This window comes from Acanthochromis polyacanthus, chromosome 4, assembly GCF_021347895.1.
Source record: "Acanthochromis polyacanthus isolate Apoly-LR-REF ecotype Palm Island chromosome 4, KAUST_Apoly_ChrSc, whole genome shotgun sequence".
In the NCBI taxonomy this organism is placed as follows: Eukaryota; Metazoa; Chordata; class Actinopteri; family Pomacentridae; genus Acanthochromis; species Acanthochromis polyacanthus.
In genome coordinates, this window is record NC_067116.1 from 39231522 (window position 1) to 39257768 (window position 26247).

The 26247-nt window shown below is 43.9% G+C and overlaps 1 protein-coding gene across 4 annotated transcripts; it reads right to left on the reverse strand.

The window, feature by feature from the left end:
• Positions 1 to 279: 279 nt before the first annotated feature.
• Positions 280 to 23375, reverse strand: zbtb7a (zinc finger and BTB domain containing 7a). Of its 4 annotated transcripts, none has more exons than XM_051947180.1 (4): positions 23194 to 23375; positions 12959 to 13518; positions 10688 to 11568; positions 280 to 8591 (listed from the first exon to the last, which is right to left on the reverse strand). In XM_051947180.1, exons 2-4 carry the CDS (start codon positions 13442 to 13444, stop codon positions 8156 to 8158), a joined length of 1803 nt encoding a protein of 600 aa, XP_051803140.1. In that variant the 5' UTR covers positions 13445 to 13518; positions 23194 to 23375; the 3' UTR covers positions 280 to 8155. The 4 variants fall into 4 exon arrangements, with proteins under 4 accessions (XP_051803140.1, XP_022048086.2, XP_051803142.1 ...); XM_022192394.2 differs by having other exon boundaries at positions 12959 to 13522; positions 23194 to 23374; XM_051947182.1 differs by lacking the exon at positions 23194 to 23375 and adding an exon at positions 22710 to 22785 and having other exon boundaries at positions 12959 to 13522.
• Between the last annotated feature and the right edge of the window lie 2872 nt (positions 23376 to 26247).

Below are 26247 nucleotides of genomic sequence, written 5' to 3' on the forward strand. Positions count from 1 at the left end.
GTGGACATCAGAAAATTCACTGATAAAATATTTGTTTTCCTACATTTTCAAACTTTAAAAACAGGTCAATTTTGACCCACAGGAAAAAACGAGGGTTAAAGGTTTTTTTTGTCATTTGGACACCCTTGAAACTCTACAACTTAAAAAGTTATTAAAGTAAGTAAACACTATAATTATCATACATTCCTATCTATACTTCCTTTACACACTATAGGATTATTTTTCAAGCATTTAAAGCTAAATATGTCACGTTAAGAAACACAATTATCCACACAAAGCTTTGCAACCATTCTTTTTAATAGAAAGATTTTATATTCTTTAAACCAGACAACCAGATGCCAGACATTTTTGGATATATTAAAAAAAGAAGAACAGAACAAAACAAACAAAAAAAGACACAAAATGGAATTATATGGTTTAGACTGTGTGGATTTAGTGGTCTCATATACAATACAATTTCTTTTCGTCGCCAAAAAGTGCAAATTCTCTGAAAACAAAAAAAACAAACAAAAAAAATCACCTATATTCCCCCCTCCCCTGCAGCTTCCAACAGATATGGACTTCTACGCAAAGAAAAAAAACTTTTGTGAAAAGAAAGGGGTTATTTAAAAGTGAAACCACACTGAATTACACAGAGAAAAATTTGTCTGTTGCACTCTGTTGGTAAAACATCCAATTATGTTGCATATTTTGGCCACAGTCCATCCGGTTAGTGATAGTAACGAGCAGGTTATTCCGCCTTTGGGATCCGCAGAGTGGACTGTGGTCAGCAGAGGGACATTATTAAAAGTTTTGCCACACAGAGAGATGTGGTGCAACAGTTTTCTGCCTTATATAACTCAGTGTAAACTTAAATTAAAACGTCCAGATTTGAGAACTGGGGCTTTAAAACGTACATCAGCAAAACAAAACAAAAATCTCTGTAAAGAATTATAATTATCACAGTTACAACTCAATCTATAAATAGTAGCCTATTTCTTCTCTCCCAAGTGAAACCATTTACTGAACTATAGATTTATCGAATGCTTATCATGATCAATATTCTTTCCGCTCTACTGCAGTAATCTGGATTTGACGCAGGTGTTAAGGCCAAAACATGTTTTCTGTACTGATTTGCAAATGGAAATGATGATGGTCATTTTGGCCATTTGTCTTTCATGATCATTTAAGCTCTATATGGATACCAGATCCAGCCTTTTACCTACACAGACAGGGTGTTATTGCAGACAAAGAGATTCTGCAGTAGATTAAACACTGCATGTTTAACATTCAGCACAGCTAGCCTTCTCAGAAAGCTTCGCAACTGTTATACAGGTTTCTTTTCCAAGAAAAGAGTCTCCAGAAATTAGATCAAGTGACCTTTCTCCCAACAACATCTGAGACAGTGAGCAGAGAGCAGGCAGAGGGGAGGTCCGTCCTGTAACCCCCACCACCGTTGTGTGACTATGCAATAAGCTGCATAACAGGTATGGTGGTAGTAGAACAGAGATGCGTTTCTTTACATCCAGACGAAGTGGCAGCTCAAGCCATCTTCAGTCTAGACACCAAATATTCAAGTTTTCTCTTTTTTTTTTTCATTTTCATCATATATATATTTTTTGCATTTAAATAATCATCTGCACTGAGAAAACAAAAGACAAAAAAAAAAAAAACATCGACAGGGACAACAAAATAACAACAATAGTGATAACCATAAAATCAAAGCACACAAAATTCAGGATAGCCTTTCGCAAAGTGCTTTTGTTACAATCGCAGAAGCTGAAAAAAGGCAGTTTGATAGCGCTGAACTGGGGGCCTTTTTTTTTAAACGGTCTGTCTGTGAGATAGTGAGGCTACAGACAGACAGACGGACCGAAACAGCCAACTGTAAAATGTTGCCCGTTTCCTCCTGCTGTCTCAGACTCACATCCTTTACACCTGCCAAAAACTCCAAAGTGGGAATCACAGTATGAAGTTATGGAATGTATCCTAAATTGGTTTAGGTGACTGCAAACTGAAACTGTCTCATCCTCCTCACCTCCAATCCACTCCCCTCTCCCTCCTTTCTCTCTCGTCGACTCCCCTGCTGAGGGTGTGTGATCTTTGATCAAAGGCCGGTCGGCAGCAAAGATGTAGACTCTGAGTCCGGAGAGAGGGAGAGCGATGGGAGAAGAAAGTCGGAGAACATACAACCTCACCCCCACCACCCCATCCCCTGTGCTTTTCCAGCCCCATCTCCTTCAAAAACGTTACAGTCTGACTAATAAGACTGAATCCCAAGTGGCTTCTTTCCCTCCAACAAACAATTCACCGGATCAATATTAGATAGAGAAATAGGTTGGTCGCAGCCACTTTACAATGAGGGAACTGTTCGTGCTTTTATCTTTCTGGGAACTATTATGTAAATATTGGTGTGAATAAGAAAGGGAAAAAAACAGAGAAGTAACACAGAGGGTGATTAGACATATCATAAACTGACACAGAAACTCAATGCATAGCAGTGTATTTTCCACCTGAGTAGTACTTACAAAGAGACAAAAGAGATCAGCAACATTCTCATTGTTGCAGGTCCCCAATGTGAAATCTGTGGTGACCTCCTTTGTGTTACATGTCTTATTGTGGCCATGCAGTTCCTACAAACTGAACCATTGCTCAGCAAAGAGTCCATCACCTGGGCTTACTAAACTCATCCCTGAAAACAACATTCAGCCTTCCCCTGACCACCCGTATTTAATCCTCCTCCCTGTATGCCAGCCTTTGTATCCCCAGAGACGAGAAAGACTCCAAGTGCAAACTGTCCCCACTTGGCTGAGAGCAGCCAACAGACAGCAGCCTGCCTCTCTGAAGGACCCAGGGCTGTCTGTGCAAGTGCCAGAGCCACGCTGCGCATAGTGCCATACTGCATATGCTGCACTCAGCTTGCTGTGCATCAACAGCCTGATGGAAAACACAAAAAATAAAAATAAAAAATAAAAGAAGTCAGGTGTGCAGCAAAAATGACAAAGCAAAGCAAACAGTCCCCTTTCTGCGGCCACGATAGCTCACCACAATAACAGTCAGCCCGTCCTGCTCTGTTTGATTATTTTTACAGTTATCAGTTTTGTCATAGTTGTTATTGTCTTTGTTTTATGGCCTTCTCAGATAGCTTCACCAAAAAAAAAAAAAACTTTGATAATAGCACAGGAAAAATAACATATCAAGGACAATTTTGAAAAAATAAAACACTTGTGATGAAGTTCTGAGACTGTCTCAGTGTAGCCTGTGTCAGAGTAACCTTGGTCTGGGGCTGAGGCTGGAGACACACAGTCGTGGAGCCATGGAGGCTGATAGAGACACAGCTCTGAACTCAGGGATAGTACAGAGACGTTATTATAGGACTCATTCAAGTAAAGCCCAAACAGATCACTTCAAGCCAATCCGCTTTTACAATTTGGTCTAAAATGTGGCAAGAAAAGGGTTTATGGTAAAAAATTAAAACAAAAACTAAACAAAAAGGTATGAGCTTTGTCAATCCCTGTCCACATAAGGCACACTGTGGCCCTTGATGTTGCATTTTCCATCTGGTGGGAATGAGCCTCAGCCCCACACAGCACAATACGACTGTCTGGAATCATAAAACACAACAAGCTTAGTGCTGTCCAGACTAGGCCACAAAGTCACAGTCTGTTTCAATTAGAGAACATTTAAATTCAGTTCCACCTTCGCAGAAAGTCAACTGAAATCATCCAATTCAGCAGTGATCAAGAAGACAGTGTTTGAAAATAACATTACATTTCATCATTGATTATCCATGCATGAGACATAAATTCCATCTCTGAATTTAAAAAAGAGAAAAAAGGAAAAAACAATTGGAATCAGTATCTCTGGCACCTTCACACAGCACATCTCAGCCATCAGATCAGAACCAATATTTCGAATGTTTTCGGAGAAGCTTGCTGCTTGTCTAAATGTTATACATTTGGAATATTTTTTAAAATATAAATAGCAAACATGATTTGCTTCCATCAAAAATTTACATCCAGAATCTCTTTTCAAGAGCATTCAGATCAAGAATAAAACTCTAATAATCCAACATTAGATCGGTAGCTTAAAATGCCCAGTGACTTGGATGAAAATCTTTTATTTTTTTCTCCTTTGGTATTTGTAGTTGCTGGACGTCTGTATATTCTTAATATACTGTACATGATTATTTCTACGGAGGGGTTGGATGGACTCTTGATGAGACCATTGAGTATTAACCACACTGCTCTGTGCTCATGGAAACTCGCAGGCCTTTCTGAGGTCTCCTGTCCTTCTCCCATAAGCAGGACAAGGACATTTAACATTAGTGCAAACTTTTGCTCTCTCAGCTAAAGCACCATTTCCAGTGCTATCAGGCTTTTATCCATAACCCCACCCAAGCACCCATTTACCCCACCCTCCTGGCACAGCATCCCCAAACCAAGACCCCTAGATCCCCCCCAAAACCCACATCACACACATATACACACACACGCGCACTAGCATCCACATACGCGCACAGCCATGTAAAATCGTTAGAAAAAAAAACAGCTGTAGCACAACACGTTATTTTAAGAAGTGTAGACAGACAGAAAAAAAGCTATACATCCTTAAACCTCTGATTCTATTGTCCACAAGGATACAAAGAGTGAGAGGAAGTGAACTCAAGTAAATATCTGTATGATTCCACACACATTTCTGCATATGTATTCAAGAAGAGGGCATCCGTGTGTGGCTTAGTCAGGGAGGCCCAGTCTGGATAAATTATATTTCTCTAGTCTACTGTAGACTAAGACGGAGGGCGAAAAGCTTTGGTTAATCAACAAACAACGTAAGACATTCAGGGAAGCATTAAGGTCCAAAGAAATGTCGTGTTTAAGATGGCTCACAGGTCCTGACAGGTTAAAAACTCTGCCACATCGAGACAAAGTGGGTCAAAGCAGTCCACGCCAAGTACCACTAAACATAAAAATCACAAGTCAGGTAGACATTAGATTACCCAGATTACACTGGTCTGCCTGTGGGAGTCAAACTGTGCAATAACAAACCCCATCTTTGTCATAACAAAAAGAAAAAAATTAGAAACTAAGACTCTCAAGACATAGTCGACACGACTATGACCAACAAGGGTAAACAAAGAGTTATGCAAATCTGCACCGAGAGAGCTGTGAAGTAAACAAGCAACTGTCCAATGTGTTGTTCTACAATATGGTATTTTTGCTTCTGTGGTACCGTGGACCTATTATCACCGCGGTTCCTCAGAGAACACACGTGGTTATGAGACTAGCTGGTGAACAGATGGGGTAGACATGATGTTTGTTTATCCAGGGATGTCCTGAGACCCTCCAGCCTACCAGCCAGCAATGCATGCCTGTGCACATGCATGCAAAACAAAAATGCATGCATGCATACACACACACAGCGCCCATTCTTCTTCGTCTACCGCCTCCTTCAACGCCCCCACTTACATTAAGACATAAAGACAATCACTGTTGATTCTTTAAAACAACTAACTTCAAGTGCATTCAGTTACATGGATTAATTTAGTCGTTTTTTAGGTCACCAAACCCAACATGCTTGCATTTGAACCAGCTAGGCTTCTCTTGAAGAGATCCAAACTCAAATATTACTGGTTGGAAACTTTTTTTTTTGTTCTTTCACTTTTTATCTTTTTGGCAGCTTGTCGTCAAAACCTGAACAAAACCAGTGAAGGAGTTCAACTTCACCACCGTGGACAGAGAAAACACACACAAGGACTGATCTCATTTGCAACTGGTTTGTTTCAAAGTACCCGTTTCGTTGACAAAAGTGCCCTCTTCAGTAACAAAGTGCATTCATAACCTGCCTCGTTCTAACCAAGGTGCAAAAGGACTGATAGTTGGAACTACAGAACTACTGCAGAAATCAAAAGGTGGGCCGGGGGGGGGGGGGGGGGGGGGGGGGGGGGGGGATTCGAAACTTGCATGCGTGTTCTCTTGACTCAGTAGGCTCAGTATGGAATAACAACATTGGATTTAGAGTACAAAAGCACAACTTGGATATTTTAAGACTAGCAAATCCAGATGTATGGAGTCACTGACAACACTGGAACAGATATGTCAGCTCTGGTGCTTTCCCTTTCTCTACAGGATACCTGGACCCAGCGAGTGTGAGAGAAAGTGCATTGGGGCTGGCAGCTCAGGGTGCATGTTTGAACAAGCTGTGGCTGACTCACACACTGATGATGTGGCCAGAGGGACCCTGGCTGCCACGCACACACACGCATGCACGCCAACACACGTACATGTAAACACACTCGCACACTACCACTGCCAGCACCAGGCGTCCTCCCCACAGTAACACCAGGCTCTAATATAATAATATCCCCTCCAGGCTGGTTCGGGGGCATTAGAGGACTACAGAGGGAGAGCGAGAGGGAGAGAAAAAGGCCTGATTTGATCCCCTCCTGCCTGGAAACGTGGCTGAGCTGGGGGAGATTATTTTTTGGAATGCAACAGACATTGTGAGATCCCCCTCCCCTTCCTCTTGTTCCCCTCCACCCCCCACATCAAGCAGCTGCAGCTGCGCTCCTATTTGGCCTCCCAACTTGGACAGGTATTTATTGCTCTCTTCATCATACAGGTTGCCTTACGGTTGTGTGGTCCCCAGGGCAAAAAGATTGGAATAAGCGTGATACATAAACCTCCTCTCACTTCCTCCCCCAACAACAACCCACTTCCTTTAATATACCTCTCTCTCACTCTGTTGGATATCTTTAGTAAAGCTGTGCAAACATAGGAAAAAAAAAAGGTGCTCATCCATCTCTTCTTCGTACTCTTTTTGTCACTCTCTCACTCGGGCTCCCTGCCAGTCCTTTAACCTGTGATTGGTTAAATGCTACCCGCGCCTTGTCACACAAGGACAGATTCCGAAAAAACTGCAAAAAAGTTAAGCACATTCATTCATTCGACCTCCTCATCCTTTGGGCAGGAACTATACATGTCAAGTGTTAAGTTTAGGACAGACGGGTGACTCAATGTTTTTTTTTGTTGTCATCGAACATTCATACAGTTTGTTTCGCTCACCCACAAGCTTCACTCTGTGAGAAATATGACATCAAGCCTAAGAGAAAAAAAAACGCGATTGGTAAGTACACCTCAGCATCAAGAGGGAGCCAATGTCACATCACCACCTGCTGTATATACATGTATACAATTATAAAGTGTCAAGTACCCGAAGCAGTCAACAAAAAGGAAAACGACCAAAAAAAAAATTAAGACAAAATCAAAAGGGAAAACAAAAATGCTGACATTGCAGGGTTGTGAGGGATAAGAGGCAACGTAGTAAAGCCAACAGATACATTGACAATGGTAGTGCTTTATAAACACAAACCCTCCACCCCTCGTACTCCCTAGTCCTGCAATCGGTGAGTCCCCATTAAAGTGGATTTGACTCAAGGTGAATTTGTTTTCAACAAGACAAACCATAGATTCTTAAAATGCATTTTTGTAGAGTAAGTAACACTTCAATCAAACCCTTGCCTGATTCTTTCTGGAACATTTAGAGAGGAAAAAACTGTTGCATCAAAACTGTGGTGAGTTTTCCTTGCATATGCCATATTGTGGCAATGTTGTTTCTATGGTAACTGTACATTTCAGACCTGCAAAAGAATAGAAAAGGAGTTGTTTTCACTGGGAGGATTTGTCCTCGCTTCACCCGTACAGCAGCCAGAAGGTGCTTGACAGACACCTTTCTTAGAGCTTGAAGGCTGTGAGGACAAAACCAATAAAAATCTAAATCAACTGCATAGTTGCTCAGAGTTTCTTTGTATCTATCATACATTTGCCTAAGCACATATGCCAATGTATAAAACCCCTAATATTACAAAGAAAGAAATGGTCCAGAAAGTGGACATCATGGGTGGATGATTTGAAGCGTTCTTTGCTCTTTAACACATAAACCAACTTAAGTGCTTGCAAGTCTACTCCGTTTCCTAAAGTAATAGGAGAAAGAAATATAAAGATTAGATTTTTGTGACACCCTGATTTGGTTTATAGAGGAATAGTTAGTTGTTTTGTTGTTTTTTTTTTATTAATTGCCTTTGCATGTTTTTTTCTCCTCTCTGTCCACAGGCCTGTCTCACAGGCGGTGCAGAGTGACTATGGTGTCCAGCAGTGTCCTTGTCGCCCCTGCAGTCTCAGGGCCCTGCCTCCCCTGCCAGCTCCTGCAGCTGAGGACTCTGTGCATGTGCTCCAGCAGCACCCTCCATCTCCATCGCTGAGGTTGCCTCAGAGCGCCGCCGTCCCCTGATGGTGCGAGGCCCAGGGCCTGTGTCGGAACCGGGACTCAGCAGGCCTAGCGGGGCCTCCAGGAGCCCAGGCTCTCTCACCCGAGGTTTTCGGCCTCGGCGAGACGGGATACCGTTGCAGCCGTCCTTCTTGAGGTGGCGGTGCAGGTGATCCGAGCGCACAAAAGTCTTAAAGCAGCTTGAGCACTGATAGGGGCGTAGGCCAGTGTGTACACGCATGTGGTTCTTCAGGTCGTAGTTGTGAGCAAAGGCAGCTCCACATTGTGTACACAGGTAAGGCTTCTCTCCTGTATGCTTCCGCATATGAACCTTGAGCTTGTCCTGCCTGTGAAGGAGGAAAAATAAACAATATCACATAAAGATACACAGACAAAAAAACAATCAAATCAGATCAAAGCATCAGCTCCCACCTATTTACAGTAAATGCACTCAATACTGATCAGACTATGTAATGTCATGTACAAATATACAATTAGTTCAAATATATGATCAATTCTCTCATGTACAGTAGCCAGCTTAATACGCTTGGATGGTTTTTATTTACTATTGAACAGCCATTTTTGGGTCACTTTCAATTTTGTGAGGTTGGTCAGTCCAACTGAGAAGAGGCAATAAACTTCACATTTTTATCTGTGTAATTGCAAACAACAGCACAATTGTGCAGTGACAAGAAGGCTCAGTGTTCACTGTGTCAGTTGGCCTTTACAGTGTCTGTTAAGTGTTCTTTGAGGACAACATGATAATTTACAGATTCCAAAAATGTTCATGCCTTTTTTTGTGCACAAAAAATGAAGACGTAAATGTCCTCCACGGCGGAAGAATTCCAAGATAATATTGAAAACCTGACATTTATTGTTAAGTAGTACTGAAACACAAACAAGTCTGTAAAACATCATGAACTTGGCAGCTTAATTCTATCCCCGCTTGCCATATTGTGATTGAATATTGTATAAGAATTGGTGCCACTTCTATGCAAATCAAATAGCCAACGTGGAAGGCTTACTGTTCAATAATTTATAAGTTCTCCAACAATTACACTCTGGTCAAAACAAGACCAAAATATGACTTGACTTCTCAAAGTCTAGAGTCACCTCATTACATCCTGGAACATTTTTCAACTTGCGATGATACACCGCCCACTAAACATTATCAGGCTGCCTTGGCCTTCATCTGACTCTTGTCCTTCCCTCCCCCTTTAGCCCTTTACTATCTCTCCAGCTCCTGAGCTCTTAAATTGTCTAACCCTTCTGCACCCAGGGCAGAGGGCTTCTAAACAAACAGATAGTTAAGACAACTCCATTTGAAAACACGCGCATGAGTGTCTGTGTGAGTAAGTGGATTAGCAGTCATACCCGCAAACAAACTGACCCACCACAGCGCTTACATGTCTGAAAAAGCTGGGCTCTGACTCTGAAAATTAACAAAGAAACCTGTACACAGGTGAAGAGAAACTCACCTTCACGCGCACACACATATAGTCAGACTGAAGCCTCGGAACAAAGTGGCACACTGACAGAGGTGAATTATTTAAAGGACAGGAGTGATTTATTACTGTGCAAGGCACACTCTTAACCCTGATCAAACAGGATTAAGATTACAATGCCCCCTTCCCACTGCCGGTCGAATTTAGCTAGGAGGTAAATTCACATTGGTCTTCCCTACCTGCCATGCCAACAGAGGTTCTGGGTATTTCTAGCCTGCTGCATCTATTTCCAGCACAAGTCCACTGATTAATTAATTAAAGGAATGATTTCAAGGAAAAGGCAGGACTTCTAAATACAAGGAAACCATGTGCACTCAAGTCCCCTTCTGTGGCCTGGCCACATCTCTCCGAGCAGCACATGGCAGATTTCATTAGAGAGGTAAAGGAGTGACAGAGAGAGGAGGGGGTGGTGTAACTACTCCGCCATGGGCAATAATCAACATAACCAGAGATCAAAAGTTCACATTACTGCATTGGAGCACACAGAGTACCATCCAGGGCCAGTAATCCCCCTCTGTATCAGAGCACAGCACTTTATAGCAGCCTTCCACTAGATAACACAACCATGGCACAGCCTTCTTTTATAGGACCCCTATGTTAAAATTCCAGGACTTTGCTATGAAGGCTGTCACAATAAAACAGACCTTTATAACCATCCAGCCCCCCTCTCTGCAATATTCTACATGCCATTTAGCATTTGGCTACAATGTGACACTGAAAAGCAACCCTGGTTAGTGCTCAATCAGTCCATCATCAAGATAAACATTTAGATTCACAATCTGCACTGTCTCCTTAATGCAAAGCTAAGTTGGTTAGCGCTAATAATCCTGCTTTTGGCTTTGTGGTGTTTCCCACTGCTGGGCGGTTTGTCAACAGTGCCAAGTCCAAGACTATTAGTACATGTGACATGAGGTAGTCCCTTCATTAATTGGACTTACCTGGTAAAGCGCACTTTGCAGATGGCGCATTCATAGGGTTTCTCTCCCGTGTGCGTTCTGATGTGGCGGGGTAGCTTGCCTGCTCCTTGAATGACCTTGGAGCATATGGGGCACTTCTGGAAAGCCTTAGAGCGCATCTTCCTCTCTCCTCCACCCCCACCGCCACGCTCTCCAACCCCCCTCTCCCCTCCTACTCTGCCTTGGCCTGTACTGCCTCGTGATAACCAGAGCGATGGCACTCCCTGTGTTACAGCAGCAGAAGCTGTATCCTCATGCTGCCCGCTGCTAAAGTAATTCAAGTAAAATTCCATGTCGGGGTCGTCCCCATCTCCCTGTTCCTCTCCAGTTGTTGCTCGCTCCTTCTGCCTTTCGATGGAGTCCATCATCTGCTGCAGGAGGGCGCTGGCTGAGCCCCTATCCCTCACCATCGCCTCCCTGCCACCATCCTCCACTTCGGGCTCCGGCCCTAGCCTAGACTCAGGGGGGAGGTAGAAGTGCCCATTTTGGGAGGGAGGGTAGTATGATGACCCTAGGCTTGCTCCATTGCGCTGCACCGCCTCCCCTTCCTCCTCCTCCTCTTCATCCTCATCCTCTTCCTCTGGTTCCTGTGTCGGGGCCTGGGACAAGGCAAGGGCCAGGGGGGAGTAGTACTCACCGGGGCCAGCAGGAGCCCCGTTACTGGGGGCACCGCCATTACCGTTGTTAAAGTGCAGGTGTGTAGGCAGGTCCCTGAGCTCTGGCGTGCTGCAGCTGCTGCTCCAGTGCGCCCCTCTCTGGAAGTACTCCAGGTACTCCCGGGCCCGCACCCGGTTCCCCTGCTCCCTGCCTCCTCTGCCTTTCCCCTCCTCGTCTTCCTCTTCATCTCTTCGCTCACTGCCCGCCTAGTAAAACATGACAGAGAACAAAGACAGTGAGTGAAAGGGAAAATAAAAGTGAGGATAAGTTTGTGCAAAAAATAAACCAAAGGGAAGAAGACAGAAAGAGATGGTACAGTGAAAAGCAGTGAAGAAAAAAATCTGTTTATAAAAGCACATTCTGTAAAGCACAACAGCTAAGAAAGGCTGACTCAGAGAGACCTAAATGTACAACCGAAAGGCCTTTGAGCATGTACAGATCACTCTCCGGGTATCCTGGATGCGCACCCAGGGGCTCAGTATGCTCATGGGTATAGGCATGTGCAATGACAAAATAAAAACTATTTGGCCAAATTACTGACTGGAGTGTGCATTTTAAAAAAAAAACAAATAAACAATAAAACAACAAAGAGACCCATGTTTTAGTAATAAGCGATTTGGAGAAAATATCTATGTATAACATATTTTTTAAAAGTCAAGCTTCACCTAAATATTCACTATGTAATCCATTTAAAATGTAATGGAGCATTATCACTTGAGAGACCATCAAAAGTATGACTATCACATAAGATGGATGGCATGAATTTGTAAAACCACTGACCCGACAGTTTGGGTCACCTCTATGTCAGATGTGCTGCAAAAACATTTATCCTAAATTTCAAGCTTCTCAATTTGTGAATTGCAATGTTTGAAATCATGATGTTGGTTTAAAATTAATTAATCGTTCAGCACTACCATGTATGATTTCACTGTTAGGACCCCTAGTTCTGAAAATGCTCCACCGTTGAAGTCTTAGTGAGTTGTAAGACTAAAAAGCCTTTGATGAAATGTGGCAATAAATAGTAAAAAATATTGACATATTGAGTGGGCTACAAACTGTGATGTTCACCGCTGGCACCAGTTGACGTTGAACACCCAGAAGCTCATGAAGGACTTGTACATGTCCTGAATGATGCGATCACCACAGTGAACGCAGCTGTGATTATCACATGATATAAAGAATTATGTCTTTACACACACAGCATTACACAGCTACAGTTGATCATGTCGAGGTGTAGCTACAATCTGCTGTGTCTGTGGTCTGTGAAAGAGCATGCTGTCCTTCCACAAATGCTGTTGGCTCAGCATGAGTAAGTGTTGAACTAACCCCAAGACTGTGGGTGTGCGTTTGGCATAGTGGGAGAGACTGATAAAGGCCATGATGTAAGCTTGGCTATGCTGACTATTTAATGAAGTGGATGGCATGATGACCAGATGCCCATTCTCTATGCGAACGGATCAGGAGAACATTTTTGATAAGTTATTCCAGTTCCATAAAATATCTACCTAGCATGAGCCAAAATGCTAAGATGGAATACGGTTCATGCTTAAATGTAATTTTTAACATGTTAATTCTAGTTCTGTAATGGTCTTGTACCGGCGGGGAGAGCACTTTGGTGTCCAGCAGGTGTGTACAGACTTCCTGGACAGGTGTGATTTCCAGGAGGCGTGCAGCAGCAAGGATGTCAGCCACACTGCTGTGACTGACTGTCAATGTGGCTGTGTAGGCAAAGTCCAGCAACGCTCCCAGGGCCTCCGCTGCCACAAAGTCGATGTTGTAGACGTTCTGTTGGTCGGCGGCGGCCCCTGAAGTGAAGAGCTTGTGGAAATAGGAGCTGCAGGACGCCAGGACGGAGCGGTGAGCTGGGAACTCCCGTTCCTGGGTAACCAAGAGCACGTCACACAGCAGCCCGCTGAGCCGCTGCTTGTTCAGGCTGCCCAGGATGTCGGCGCTGTGTTCAGGGAAAGGGATCCCCACAGGACCTTCCTCCGCCTCACCTGCCCCTCCTCTCCCTCCTCCACCCCCGCTGCTCGCTGTCCCCCTGAGCCGCCTTCCTCCCCTCCCACCGGCTCCTGACGACATCTTCCACCAGCCTGCCGCCGAGCCTCCTAGCACAGCCCCCACCCGTGTATCCGTCCTGCCGTCTATCCGTCTGCCTATCTGAGGGGAGAGGAGTTGAACAGAGGGATGGGACAGTAGGAAAAGACAAAGAGGACAATAATGGGTCAGTTCGTGACATTTTTACATGGACACAAAAATACAGATATTGATTATTTGACTGAGTCTATAATATGGACCTAGACATTTGCCAAAAGTTCACAGAGGACAAAAATTAAAATATTTACAACAAAGGAGGGAATTTGCAAGTACAAACATACACACTTTAAAGTATCCTGGGGAAATTTTGAAAAGGTCGCAGGTTGTCCATATCTGCTTACACATCAACACAAGACAAAAAACTGCAAAATTATTTGATATCTCAAGAATTTGTCTTGAGTGTCACACAAGGAAACTATACTGACAATGAGAAACAGCTACAAAAAGTTGAAGCTGCTGTGTACATGCTTGAATACTGATAACTGGTCGGTGACCCAAATATGATAATTTACTATCTTTTCTTCTTTTTTTTCACTTAGGCCCTTCATCCAAGCGAAATTAACTTTCTCAGTTGAGAAAAAAATCTGAAATGATTCACTCCAATAGATATTTCAATTCATTAATTTCCTGGCAATACAAAGCTTTCTGCATGCACAACACAATGACAGTATCTCTGAATGAGTATACTTTCATACCAAAACCACCTACATCAAATCCTTCTTCAACACACGTTCCTTATATATCAAACACGACCAATTAAACTTTAAGGTAAAAAAAAAAAAAATCGCTGATTCAAACTCAATACAGTTATTGTCAGATTTAGGAAATGTCTCCTCAGTCTGCTGGTTGTCTGTTCTGTTCGTATTCTTTAGAAATAAAATCTGGTGTTCGCACACAGCACTGGCTCTGTAAATGTAGCTTGGACTGATCCACACAACAGTTTTTCATCTGTCCCATGCATGTTCAAGCTTGTACATGTTCATGTTTGCTCAGCGGACAGGGGGAAAGGGGGCAGTGGAAGCGAGAGGGATGGTAAATCTAGCATATGTGAACAAGCTAAATACTGACCATCTTTCTCCACAATCACAGACTCCACTTTTAAGAAAATAATTTTGTGCTTTGTGTGTGCTTGACCTAAAACTGAACTTCACTGTGAATAATACACATTTGTCAAATGCTGTGTGCCATCTATTTTGTTAAACGTTTTACATAAGGAGTTTAAAAAAAATAATATTAGCAGCTCAGACATTTCAGACATTTCACTCGACCCAAGAGCCTTGACACAGTGTCTCTAGTAAGTGGAACGAAGCCATATGGTAACACCACATTGCTGCACATCACAACAGCTCAGGACTGATTTTAAAAGTGAATCTACTGGTACAACAGGTGCACAGATTTATTGCAAAACAGACACTTGACAATGTGTAATTATTTAGTTTCTGGTGACACTGAATAAAAAGTAGTTCACGACAATTTCGAAAGCATTTGGCTGGGCTTTTTGCCTGTAAAAACACCATGAGTGGGTGAATGACTAAGTGAAGACGTTTATGTACTATATATTTGTGTGCAGGTGGCTCGGTGCCTGCTTCCTTGTGTATACGCCTACATCTTTGGGCGTGTGTATGCACTCGCGCAAGAAATCAAGTAAGAGGTCGTGGAGGACAGATAGGCAGAGGGCTGTGGGGATCAGAGTGCATGCTGGGAGCTGGGCTGTGCAGCCTATGCACTCTGTGTCGGTCGAGAGCCAGGGAGGGAAGTGAGGGAGGTGGAGGAACAGAGGAGAGAGCTAGCGATGGGAGGGGGGCTGCCAGAGAGCAGACCCTGTGGAAAAACTCTACAGGAGGAGGAAGAGGACACGCAACAAGCTGCGAGGGAACAGTATTAAAAAGGGAGGTTGTCAATCCGGTCTGAGCTGGTTACCCCACCCTGTACTGTGTGCCAAGTTTCAGAAAAGGCCTGTCCCCTCGCTCACGTGTGGGGGGGGGAGATTAAAATGATCGACTGGAGCCTGCGCAGTGGGAGGGGGGTTTCGGCAGAACGAGGCATCCTCGATTTCTCTATTAACACACTCACACACAAGCAAATACTGTAACATCAATAACATGCGCTCACATAAACGCACATATAGGACAACCTCCTCCCTCTCCCGCTCCATCTGCCAGGAGGACCCAGCAGGGGGCAAGGCTGGGGAGGGGGGGGGAGTAGTGGTGGTAGGTGGTAGGGATGTGTTGAATGTGTTGTTTCCTACAAGGCATTCAAATGACATTCCTTCAGATCGGCCCTTCTGGTATGTTTGTATACTACACCCCACTTCTAAACCTGCCTAACCTGGCTGCCTCTCCTTTTTTTTTTTTTTCCTCTCCTTTTTCTGCTATGTTCTGCTATCCCCTGTAAAAGAAACGCCTCTCTCTCTCCACACCTAGAAATCTGGCAACATGTCACCTCAGCCCACAGGTCAGCGTTAGGTAAAGCCTTTAAAAAAAAAAGACCTCTGTATTACAACAGGCAGGACGCTTGTTGTGGTCCTTTAAATGAGTCAATGATTGTTTTAAATTAGTCAAACATTATAAAGATAACGTTCAGATAAAAGCTTGCACGTTCAAATAACACAGGTAACACATATTTACACAGTTCTGTTTTCCTTTGAATGATGGTAAAAATTTCTAATGGCTTCCACTGTACATCTCACTTAACTCGATTCGGTTTTGATAGGCAGCTGACCACAAAGCCTCTGCAAACACTGCCAATGTCTTTCCCAAAGCTCAGATGAAAACAGACTGTCAGACAAGGCAAGAGCAAATTTTATTATCCAACCCCTCATCTGAATATGTTGAGGGAGGGGAGGGGAGACGAGGGCAAAGACAAAGAGAGTTGACACGGGAGAGAGGAAGAGAGAGAGCAGAGTGAGATGGAAGAAAGAGCACGAGAAAGGGCAACCACATGGCTACCGGTCGTGTCCTTCACAGGTGGAAATAGATCTCAGTGAGCCCATCCAGACCCGAGCCAGCCTGCTTTTCTCTAACACACACATCCACTGCACCTGCACTAGACCAGGCTTTGCTGCAAGCTTGCGTAGCACGCTATCCCCCGTACATACGCAGCTGACCCTGGGTCACGGCTTTGTGGGGTAAAGACGCTGAGCTGAGAGGAGATAAAACACACACACACACACACACACGCACGCACGCACACACACACGCACTTCCACAAAGTTGATTCGGTGCCAACGAAGCATGGAGGCACTGCTCTGCATGCAGAAGCCACCTGTCCTCAAATAAACCCCGCAAAGAGCACTAAGTAAGAGGAAACACAGTGCAACACACCTGATCCTGACACCTCCTCATGGCTTGAAACATTCCTTATCACTAATTCATGCTTGTGGGTGACAAGGCCCGCAGCCCAGCACAAAGCAGCACAGCAGCTGTCCGTGTCCCTGGCGTTCCACTACCAGGGAAGGGCCTTCTTTCAATGCTCAGTCGATGAGCACCCGGGCCTGCTTTGCAAGTCAAACAACTGCTTCAACATGGGACCTACCCATCCCATCCCCACCCTCATCACCTTCATCTCATCCGTAACTGTCCCCTCTGATATATCTGCAACGGTCTCCTGTAAACCAGTTTCCATTTTGCTTTTATTTCAGTTGAGTGTGCAACGCATGTTTTTATATCTATGCCGAGACATTCGTACCCAATTTGCTTGTCATTCACAGACAAACACAGGACAACAGGGTGTGGTGGTAGAAGTTAGTAAGAGTGGTTTTATTTTTGGCTGATATGCATCTTCTATGGAAGGTCTGCAGAATTTCCACTCTCAAAGTATCTCTGTCTTTGGCTGACACATACCAGTCATTCCTACATACAAAGGAACAAACTGTTAACCCTGTGCAACCTCAGACGATTCTTTAAAAAGGAATTAAATAGTTTAACACTTTTTTAGAAAACATTAAAAAAAAAATCTAAAACTTTGGACAGATTGAGTTTTAAAGCAAATATCTCCTCTTTTGTCTTCTTTGTCTCTGTAGTTTTGTTCAACTTGAAAGCCTGAAAATTAGTAATTGACTCATAAAAATAGATTAAGAGCTTGAAAGAAACCTTACTTTAAGAGAGAACAATCAGAGCAAACATAACTGAATCATCGATCTCCAAAACCATAAATGTCAAGGGAGCACAGAGGAGCCACATTTTAGAACTGAAATACAGAGTAGTTGTTAATTTTACAACTAACACCTTGCTTTTTAGGTGTTATTGGCTTATTACTTTTACAAGGGAACAATTCTATCTGGTTACTCCCAATTCTACTGAAGTGAAGACTTTGTGCTTTCAGCAGCTCAACTGATATGAAAATAATTCATATATTACAACAACCTTCAGTGTTTGTATAAAGATTAGAGTGCAGCACAAACACAGCAGCAAGACCAGGACTGAAAACAACGGAAAAATCTGGATATTGGATAAGTCGAAGAATTTGGTTGGACCACTGATCTCGTTCATGCTTCCATGACAATTTCTTTATCATTTCTCTTTCCTCCCTTGTCCTTATTTCACAAACTAACTCAAGTGTTCTGCTTCTATGGCAACAATCAGGGGAATGCTACAGGGGAATCACTTCACTCAGTTCAAGAAGGTTCAAGGTAGGACCAAGAAGATATCGTAAGGTAACTGGAATGGGGAAAGGGGCGGCAGTTCCGAAGAAAAGTGGATTTTGAGAAAGTGCCATAGCTAAGTGAGTCATTGCTGCCAGCGGTGGAAGGAAACCTGATTGGCCATATTGGGAGTGAAGCAGGAAGAGGGCAAGTGACTGATAAAAGTAAAGTTGCGAGAGCTGGTCTTGGTCTGACTGCTTCCACTAAAAACTAACCAGGAAGCGCTGCCAAAACACAGACACAAAGCCAGTGAAAAGGTAATGGGCGAGGCAGGGCGTTAAACTTACAAGCTCGCTCATAAGTCCTGAGCACATGGTGGCCAAGGAATCCGGCTCAGATGTCAATGATAAACTCGAGAGATCTCATTCGGTTACCTGGTATAACCTGCTACAATAAGAGGAAAGGTAACCACCCACAAGATGGGCAAAGTTTAGTGTGAGGAAGCTCGCAGGGGACTTTATGATGCAATTAGATAAAGTTTTGTGGAGCTAGATAGCAAAGGAACAGGCAAAGTAAAATCTGTGGCTGCTGACAACTGTGTACTACTCGTATGATTTAGTTTTCTTGATGCTTTAAATTGTATCATTCAGACGCAGGCCAGCAAACATAAAAAGCTCCCAGAATTATTAAAAAAAAACAAAAAAACACAACATGGTAATTCACTCCAGTACCACTGAAATTACTGCTCTTCCAAAACACACAGTCTGTTGTTTTGTTGTACTAGACTGCATTTATCAAATACTTTCATTCTTGCTCCTCCATATATAAATGAGAGAGAAAAACATCTGAATTATCCAGATGCAGTTCAAACAACTTACGCAGCAGGCTAAACAAAAAGCGATCATAATGATAGTATTTCAAGCACTGTACAGGTGTTCCTATTTTTGTGGTCACATTATGCGGACAAAAACTTGTCTCATGTGGTATTATTTAGAAAAATATTCATTTCTTTATCTTGGAGCACAAGTGTCTTGTGTTTAAACTAACTTAATAAGTGCAAAAACCATAAACTATAGCACTCTTACTGTTGTGTGTTTTGGTGAGTATTTCATTACAACACGTGTTTTGGGACACTGGTCTTTCTCAAGCTGCAGTGAAAGAAAACCACATCCACTGTCTGAGTTCCTTTTAGTTTGAGTAACATTCTCTGACGCTGCCATCCTGCCAACCAGGAAGTGTAACAGAATCTTGCACATGGATTCAGAAGCAGCGCTACAACTCAACATAGCGTCGACGGGCAAAACTCAAGCTGGCCAGTTGGTCAGTCGGCAGGCCCAATGTGCCCTGGTTGCACCACTCTGGGCATGCGCACTCTAGCGGGGAAAGAGGACTTCCTGTGCGTCTGTGGCAGGCGTGTAACAGAACCCGCTCTGTTATCAGATGACCAGCTCTCTGCTCGCTCGATCTCTCTGTCCCTACTGTCTGACCCCCCCCTCTTCCTCTCATCTGTCTCTCTCATCTCATCATTGCTCCATCTCTGTCTCAGACTCTGTGCTGCATAGTATCCACCACATCACCCACTTCCCCTTTCCACTGCTGAGGAGGCAAAGCAGCACGGGACCCACCCACCCTCCTGAGCCTCGCCATCCCTCAGTGCAACCCACCGTCTTCGTTCTTGTTTCGTTGCAAACCAATTCACTAAATCAACATGCAGACAGTGTCAGATTGGTCACATATCCCCTTCCTGATCAGTTGGCCTTTCTGCTTAATTAAAAGGAGTGTCTGGTCTCTGTACTACAGTGCTTGATATCAACATAACAATAAATTACGCAGTTGACAAAAGCCTACCGCCTTAGCCTAATTCATACTGAAAGAAATCCTCTATCAACATATCATCTAACTCCAAAAGTGCGAAAATTCAAGTCAAGCTATACGGTCACTCAAAAAAAAAAAATCCTCTCCCACTCTAATTTGATCAGGTTGTGTTGGCCGCTCCATAATAAATGTCCCAGAAGAGAACAGAAGAAGCCCCTTTACTCCCCCTAGACTTCAGCACAACAACAGAAAAACAACAGAGAGGGGTCTGTCTGTCTAGCCAGGCTGGAAGCTGTGGTATACTAAGCAGCTGACCAGGGGAACCAAACATTAGGGGGAAGTGAAGCTGTATTCACCAAGGACAAGCCTAATGAAACATTGTAAACTGCAGAAAAATGTTAAAACTAACAGACACACAGCAGAATAGCAGCAAAGAAATGACAGTGTTTGATATAAAACATGAAAAAAACATTCACCATATGTGTCACAATAGATCATTCGACCACATAAATAAAACTTAGAACAAACATAATGATTCTTACATGTGATACATTGTACGCAGCCAAGATTTCACTCTAAAATAAAGCCTCAAACTGCCACGGCGACATCACGCAACCTGTCTTCTCTGTCTGTCTGAACCTGCTAGTTTCGAGCCATAGTGGTGTAGGCACAAACATACAGGAATATCAAACTGTATTCAGCCTCACCGCCAAATTGATGGGTGGTGTCTTGGACCTGCCCACAGCCACTGAAGTCCCCTGCAATTCCCCTGGAGTCTATTGTTGGTAACACCGACGCACACGCATGCGTGCACACAAGTACACACTCACACATGCAAACACATATGGCGTCCTAGTTTAACCTCTTGCTGGAATTTACTTGAAATAACTATACTTGTCCTCCGCAGTGGTACCTAAAAAACAGCACAGAGTGTGACAGTAGGACAGTATTTACTGTAACTAATATTTTTTTAAATGAAAAATGCCATCAACCTTGTCTCCTGCCACCTTCCGAGAAGCATTCCAGTCACTTTCCCAGCACTTGGGCGTCTTCATGTACTGTGCTCTCCTTATACCCTCTCCGTGCCCACACGTTTAAAAAACGGGTTCAACAAGTATGCAAAGCCAAAAAAATATGCATCTGGTTATCAAGTAAGGCAGCCTGGGTTACTGTGAAGTCTTAAAACCACGAGCCACAAGCAAGCATTACATGGCAGGCAAGATTAGAATCTGCTTTTAGCAAGATGCTGGTGAGGAAGGGGGCGAACGAACTGGGAGAAAAAGATGTCATGAGATTGACCATGGTATGAGTAGCTGTGAAAAACTGAAATCAATCAGCAAGCCCATGAATTCTCCAGGATAGTGCACAAAGTTACAAGAGCTTAAGTTTTATTTTAATATTGCATGGACTTAGCCGAGGCAGCTTACCCTTGCAGTGAAATTCAGCTGTCACGAGATGTGTCACATATTCTCCCCTTCAGCAAGAAGACATGTCACTTACTGAGGATTTTCAAATAAACTACTCCTCAACACTCCACCTGTACCCTGTCAGCTATCAGCATGGTCGCTCTGCCACAGTCTGGCAAACATCTGATGCGGTGGGTTTTCTGGAGTTACTTTAACACCCCTAAAGAAGCAGCAGTACAGGATGTGCAACTGTCTTCATCTTTTCACTCTACTAATTATAGCAGCAGCGCTATTTAATCACAGCAGTGGATGAAAACATTAAAAGAATAGTGTGCCTTCACAGGATCAAAACAGTGTGATGCACAATGACCTTAAATGCCCAGACTTCAAAAGTTAGCATGATGTGAATAAGATAACTTTAATAACTGCGGTTATTTCTCCGAGCTGTATTCTGGTGCAGCAACTTACACTCAACACTGACCTATTTGCCATTCCCTCCTTTATCTGCAAGTGGGTCAAGAACTCTGAACTCTATCAAGCCCTCTCTCTCTCATTCTCCTTCACACACAACACGCTATGGTATTTATTTCCTCTGCTTGCCTCTCTTCTTCACTCAGTCACAGTGTAAAGACACAGTGTGTGTGTGTATGTGGAGGTCTTTGTAGTCCTTACCAAAGAGGCTGAAAATGTTTCCCGGGCCCTATCTGCCTCCCCTGCCTGCCGGACAGCTCTGCTGCCTCCGTCTCTGGGCAGGGCTAGAGCATTACCAGACAGGAAACTTGTGAGTGGCCCTAGTCATACAGGCAAGCCCTTGCCTGATCCCACACAAACAGACACCTACCCACCCCTCCACCCTCCACCCTCCACCCCCCACCCCCCAACCACCACCACCCCACCCCCCTCTATTTTCAGCCCACAACTCAGCTCTGCATCCCCTCCGCTTATTGGCCTGACAACAGCTCACTCACCACACCTCCTTGTTAGGATAGGCTGGCGGCTGTTCCCTTTCCTGGATGGCCAAGGGCAAGGCACTCTGGGATATAGAGTTCTGAAACCTTGTTTGACCTGCTTCGAAGCCCCCTCTGTGGACTACGAGTCCCAGCTCTCTCTGCCCCTACCACCCCCACTATCTCCAAGCCTGCTCTAACGTAAGCACTCAGGGCTGAATTATACACTACAGTATGTTGCTAGCAGGCTGCCAGGTATTAAAGTACAGACCAGCCATCAAACAGGGCAGAGCTTCGCAGGAAAAAAATTATTCAAAAAAGCATTTCAGCCTCAACTGTCAGAGCAGCAATGAAACATTAGGAGTGGATTCTTTCATCATCCCACACTGTAGTGACATTTCAGAGACACTTAGAACTCCTGACCTAAATTGTGACTTATTCCTCATCTAAACAGCCCAATGCCACAACAACATGCCCGGCGCACACAACGCACAACTTACCCCACACTGAGCGTTTCAATCGCTACTGTCCCAAAAAGTTGTTGCCATTGCCTGTACCTTGTCCAATAGAATTATTTTTGGTTCCTCCTCGTTCGGTACCCCCCACCCTCTCTCTCGAGAACCCCCACCTCCCCTCCTCCTCCTCTTCCTCCCTCCTCCTCTAAGTGCTTCCACCTGCCTGAAAAGTTAATGCCTTGAACACATCCTATAAACTTTATCTCAAGATTCCCCAGAGGTAAAGAGCAGTACAGAGGAAGTACTTTAGGAGGATTAAAAAAAAAAAAAGAAAAAAAAAAGAGGAACCTTGACTAGGGACTACTGCTGCGACCCACCTCTCCTCTCCGGCCAACCCCCCCACCCTGCTCTCCTTTCTGGCCCCCTCCCTCATTCCTCCCTCTCACTGCTCTCCTCCTCTGCCCTGCTCCCCGCTGTTCGACAGGCCCAGGGCAGGCAGAGGGGGGATGGCAGGGTGCCTTTAGCTCACCTGCGATGGCCGTGGTGGTGCTTGTTGTGGGTTAGCTCAGCCCTCTCCTCTCCTCCTCTCCGGAGCTCTCTCTCTCTCCCTCTCACTGTTGTGCAGCTTAAAGCCCCGTATGCGCTAACCAAGCAGCAGCAGATCAACTCAATTCCCTTCCTGGTTTCTGGAGGGCAAAGAGGTCCCTCCCTTTCTCTCTCTCTCTCTCTCTCTCTCTCACACTCACTCTCTCCCTCTCTTAAAGAAACAGCATTCCCCCTCAGCCTCCTCTCCCTCTCCCCTCCGCGAGGCAAAAGTAAAGTGAAAATTGTCTTTGCGCTAAAAAGTGGACTGTTGTCAGAGTCATAAACTCAATCAGAGATGACACAAATCATTAACCCATGTGTTCCCGCTCTGTGGTTTCCCGCTGTGAATGCCATGCTGTGTTTTCCCCTCTATGGACCTCTATGGATGGTATGAGTGGTTTAATGTTAAACTGAGTTGTAACTCTTGTCTGTTCTCACCCGCCTCATCTCTCGATACTCCTGCTCTTTTTCTATGTGAGTCGAGTCGCACCCACCCATCCTATTGCCTGAGGTCATGGTGTCCCACCCCAAAAGCAAGTCTTGGCACATTCCAGCACATACAGTAGGGGCTGCCAGCAACCCCCTTGATGCACACTCTGGCTCGGCACCGTCTCTGTACATAATACCTGCCAAGCTCCAACAGGTGAGGCATCAGGGAAGACATTACTAAGTCGAAAAGTGTCTTATCCACTGTGGGAACGGCAAGTTCCCATGTGTAGATTTACAGTGCATGCACTTGATGTTGCGCCACTTTCAACCACCCACCCACACGCCCCCTCACTGAGTGCAATCCAGCCATTGTGCCATTGAGTGGGACGGAGCACAAGATGTATTTGATCATTTTGTTGCTCCATAGCCCATCCCAACACACCTCTAAATGCACTTTTAAGCAATATATTTGGAGTGTACACCTGAGAAGACATGCTTTACACAATGTTGCTGAATGTAAAAAAAGTGTCCTTTGACTTCAATCACACAAGAGTGCTCCTACAGTGCAGCAGAGCTTGACACTGGCTTGGCACAGCATAGATAACCATGGAGGGGAATTAAGGTTTATTTGGCAGGGACAGACAGTGGCACACTGTCTGCCTAGAGGGCACTGTTCAGCACCGGTTCTGCATAAGCACACTGGAGTTAGAGCTTCCAAACGTCAGAAAAACACATGAATTGCAGTATGTGGACGTTTGATGTCTTCATTTGGTATAATTTGCAGAGCTAAATGAAGAGGACGCAGGTGGATAAGTTGTGGCTTAACTGCAATGAAAACAACAGCGTATGCACGTTCACGTAAAATACATAACATTTACACAAGATGCCTTCTATTCAGTTTTGCCCTAATTACCCACAGTCAAAATGAGCTGTTCTCAGTCCATGGCAGTCTGAGATGATGTCAGACATTTTTATGGCAATGTCGCCTTTCAGTCCAATATAAACTGGTGCCCTCCAACGCCAGACACCCCACATTAGATCTGCGTTTGTCATTACTGTCTGAATGATGGTTTTGATTAGCCAGCTAGCCAAAAAGAAGGCGGTTAACAAGAATCTCTGCGTACAGTTTGCCACATGACCTCCTGACAAACAGATGATATATTTAGGGAAAGTGTAAAAAGTGTGGGCCTACATTTTTGTTAGTAGCAGCTGTGATCAGTATGATAGTCTTCAGCTAAAACTCTTTTCATAAGCAGGTTATAATGTTGAGCTAAAGGTTCACAGGTATTCTATGACAGTACTACGTAAACATACCTTCTCTACCCACATATGGATGCATATTAAGTACAACTTCAATGCAACAAAATCAGTACACTCTTCATTCTGTAAGAGGCTCATTTTTTTTAAAAGATAATTTTTTATGCTTGCTTTTTTAAAAGACCCATTCAGTCCTCACTTCAGTCTTTGTTTACAGCTAATTTCTTTCTGCCAGTCGTAGCAGGTTGTGTTCCTCTGCCTTCTGCTTTCAAACATAACAACGGTTTGACTTGGATCTAATAGGTGATTGACTAAATTCAAGTCAGGGGACACACTTGACCATCTTTAAAACTTTTACATGCCTGTAGTGAAGTATCTGATCTGTGACATGCATTACTTAATAAGTTAGTAGAATGGAATCTGTTTTGCCTGTTCTAGTATCTGAGATGAGTAGCTTATCATGAGTTGTTAACCACAAAGGGAACTTAAAGACATAAGGTGCTCATTACATTGGTATGTGCTATTCTGCTCAAGCAACTCTATGCTGTGTTGATTTTGGGGTGCAGTGTCTAGACACAGATGACCTGTGGCCCTTTAGGAATGCAGAGCCCAGGAGTTCTATTCAAGGGTGGTCTTGCTTTTGAGTAGGGGTCTTCAAATACGACCCAGATGCTGTATTCCTATCACTTACCAGAAGGTATAAAAGGTATGACTTCTTTGTTCGAGGTGAGATTCGTATCCGGCTTTTGAATCCTCCATCATGGCGCCTGATCAGATGCTATCTTTTTCTATAATAAAATATCATAAAAAGCAACAGTGTCACCGGACGTGCTCTTAGACATCTGCACATCCTCGAATGTCTAAGAGAAACCACGGCAGTAGCAAAAAAAATTTTGGTTATGCATGACTTCAGAATGTTCTGCCAATATTCATCAGGCTATCCTTCATGCTATTTGGTGAAGATTAATCTGTTTACTTACTTGGTCGGAGGCAATTCCTAACCATGTAAGGTCACGCTGTATTAGACACAAACTAGGCCAAAACTGAGAAAGCTTCATTATGCACAGGTTCTTCATAGCCTTAATTATGCAGTTTTGCTTTAGGGAAGACCATAAAAGCAAAAACATTTTGTCTTCATGCACTGGTCAATACTTTGCTTTCATAACATGTCATATTTTAGACTAGTGGAAAGAACAACATCAAAAACACACGTTTAGGTGTTCATTTTGCTACACATTGTCTGCTGGGCATTGATGCAAAAGTAGAACATATTTAATGAGACAACGCCTAATATACTGTGGCAGCAATGACA

Bases quoted from the DNA above. Each gene is read 5' to 3' on its own strand.
- zbtb7a (XM_051947180.1), bottom strand. From the start codon at position 13,444: ATGTCGTCAGGAGCCGGTGGGAGGGGAGGAAGGCGGCTCAGGGGGACA. The intron at 11,569-12,958 runs GTACAAGACCAT...ATGTTTTACTAG, and splicing joins CCAAAGTGCTCTCCCCGCCG to GCGGGCAGTGAGCGAAGAGA. The intron at 8,592-10,687 runs GTAAGTCCAATT...CCTCCTTCACAG, and splicing joins TGCAAAGTGCGCTTTACCAG to GCAGGACAAGCTCAAGGTTC.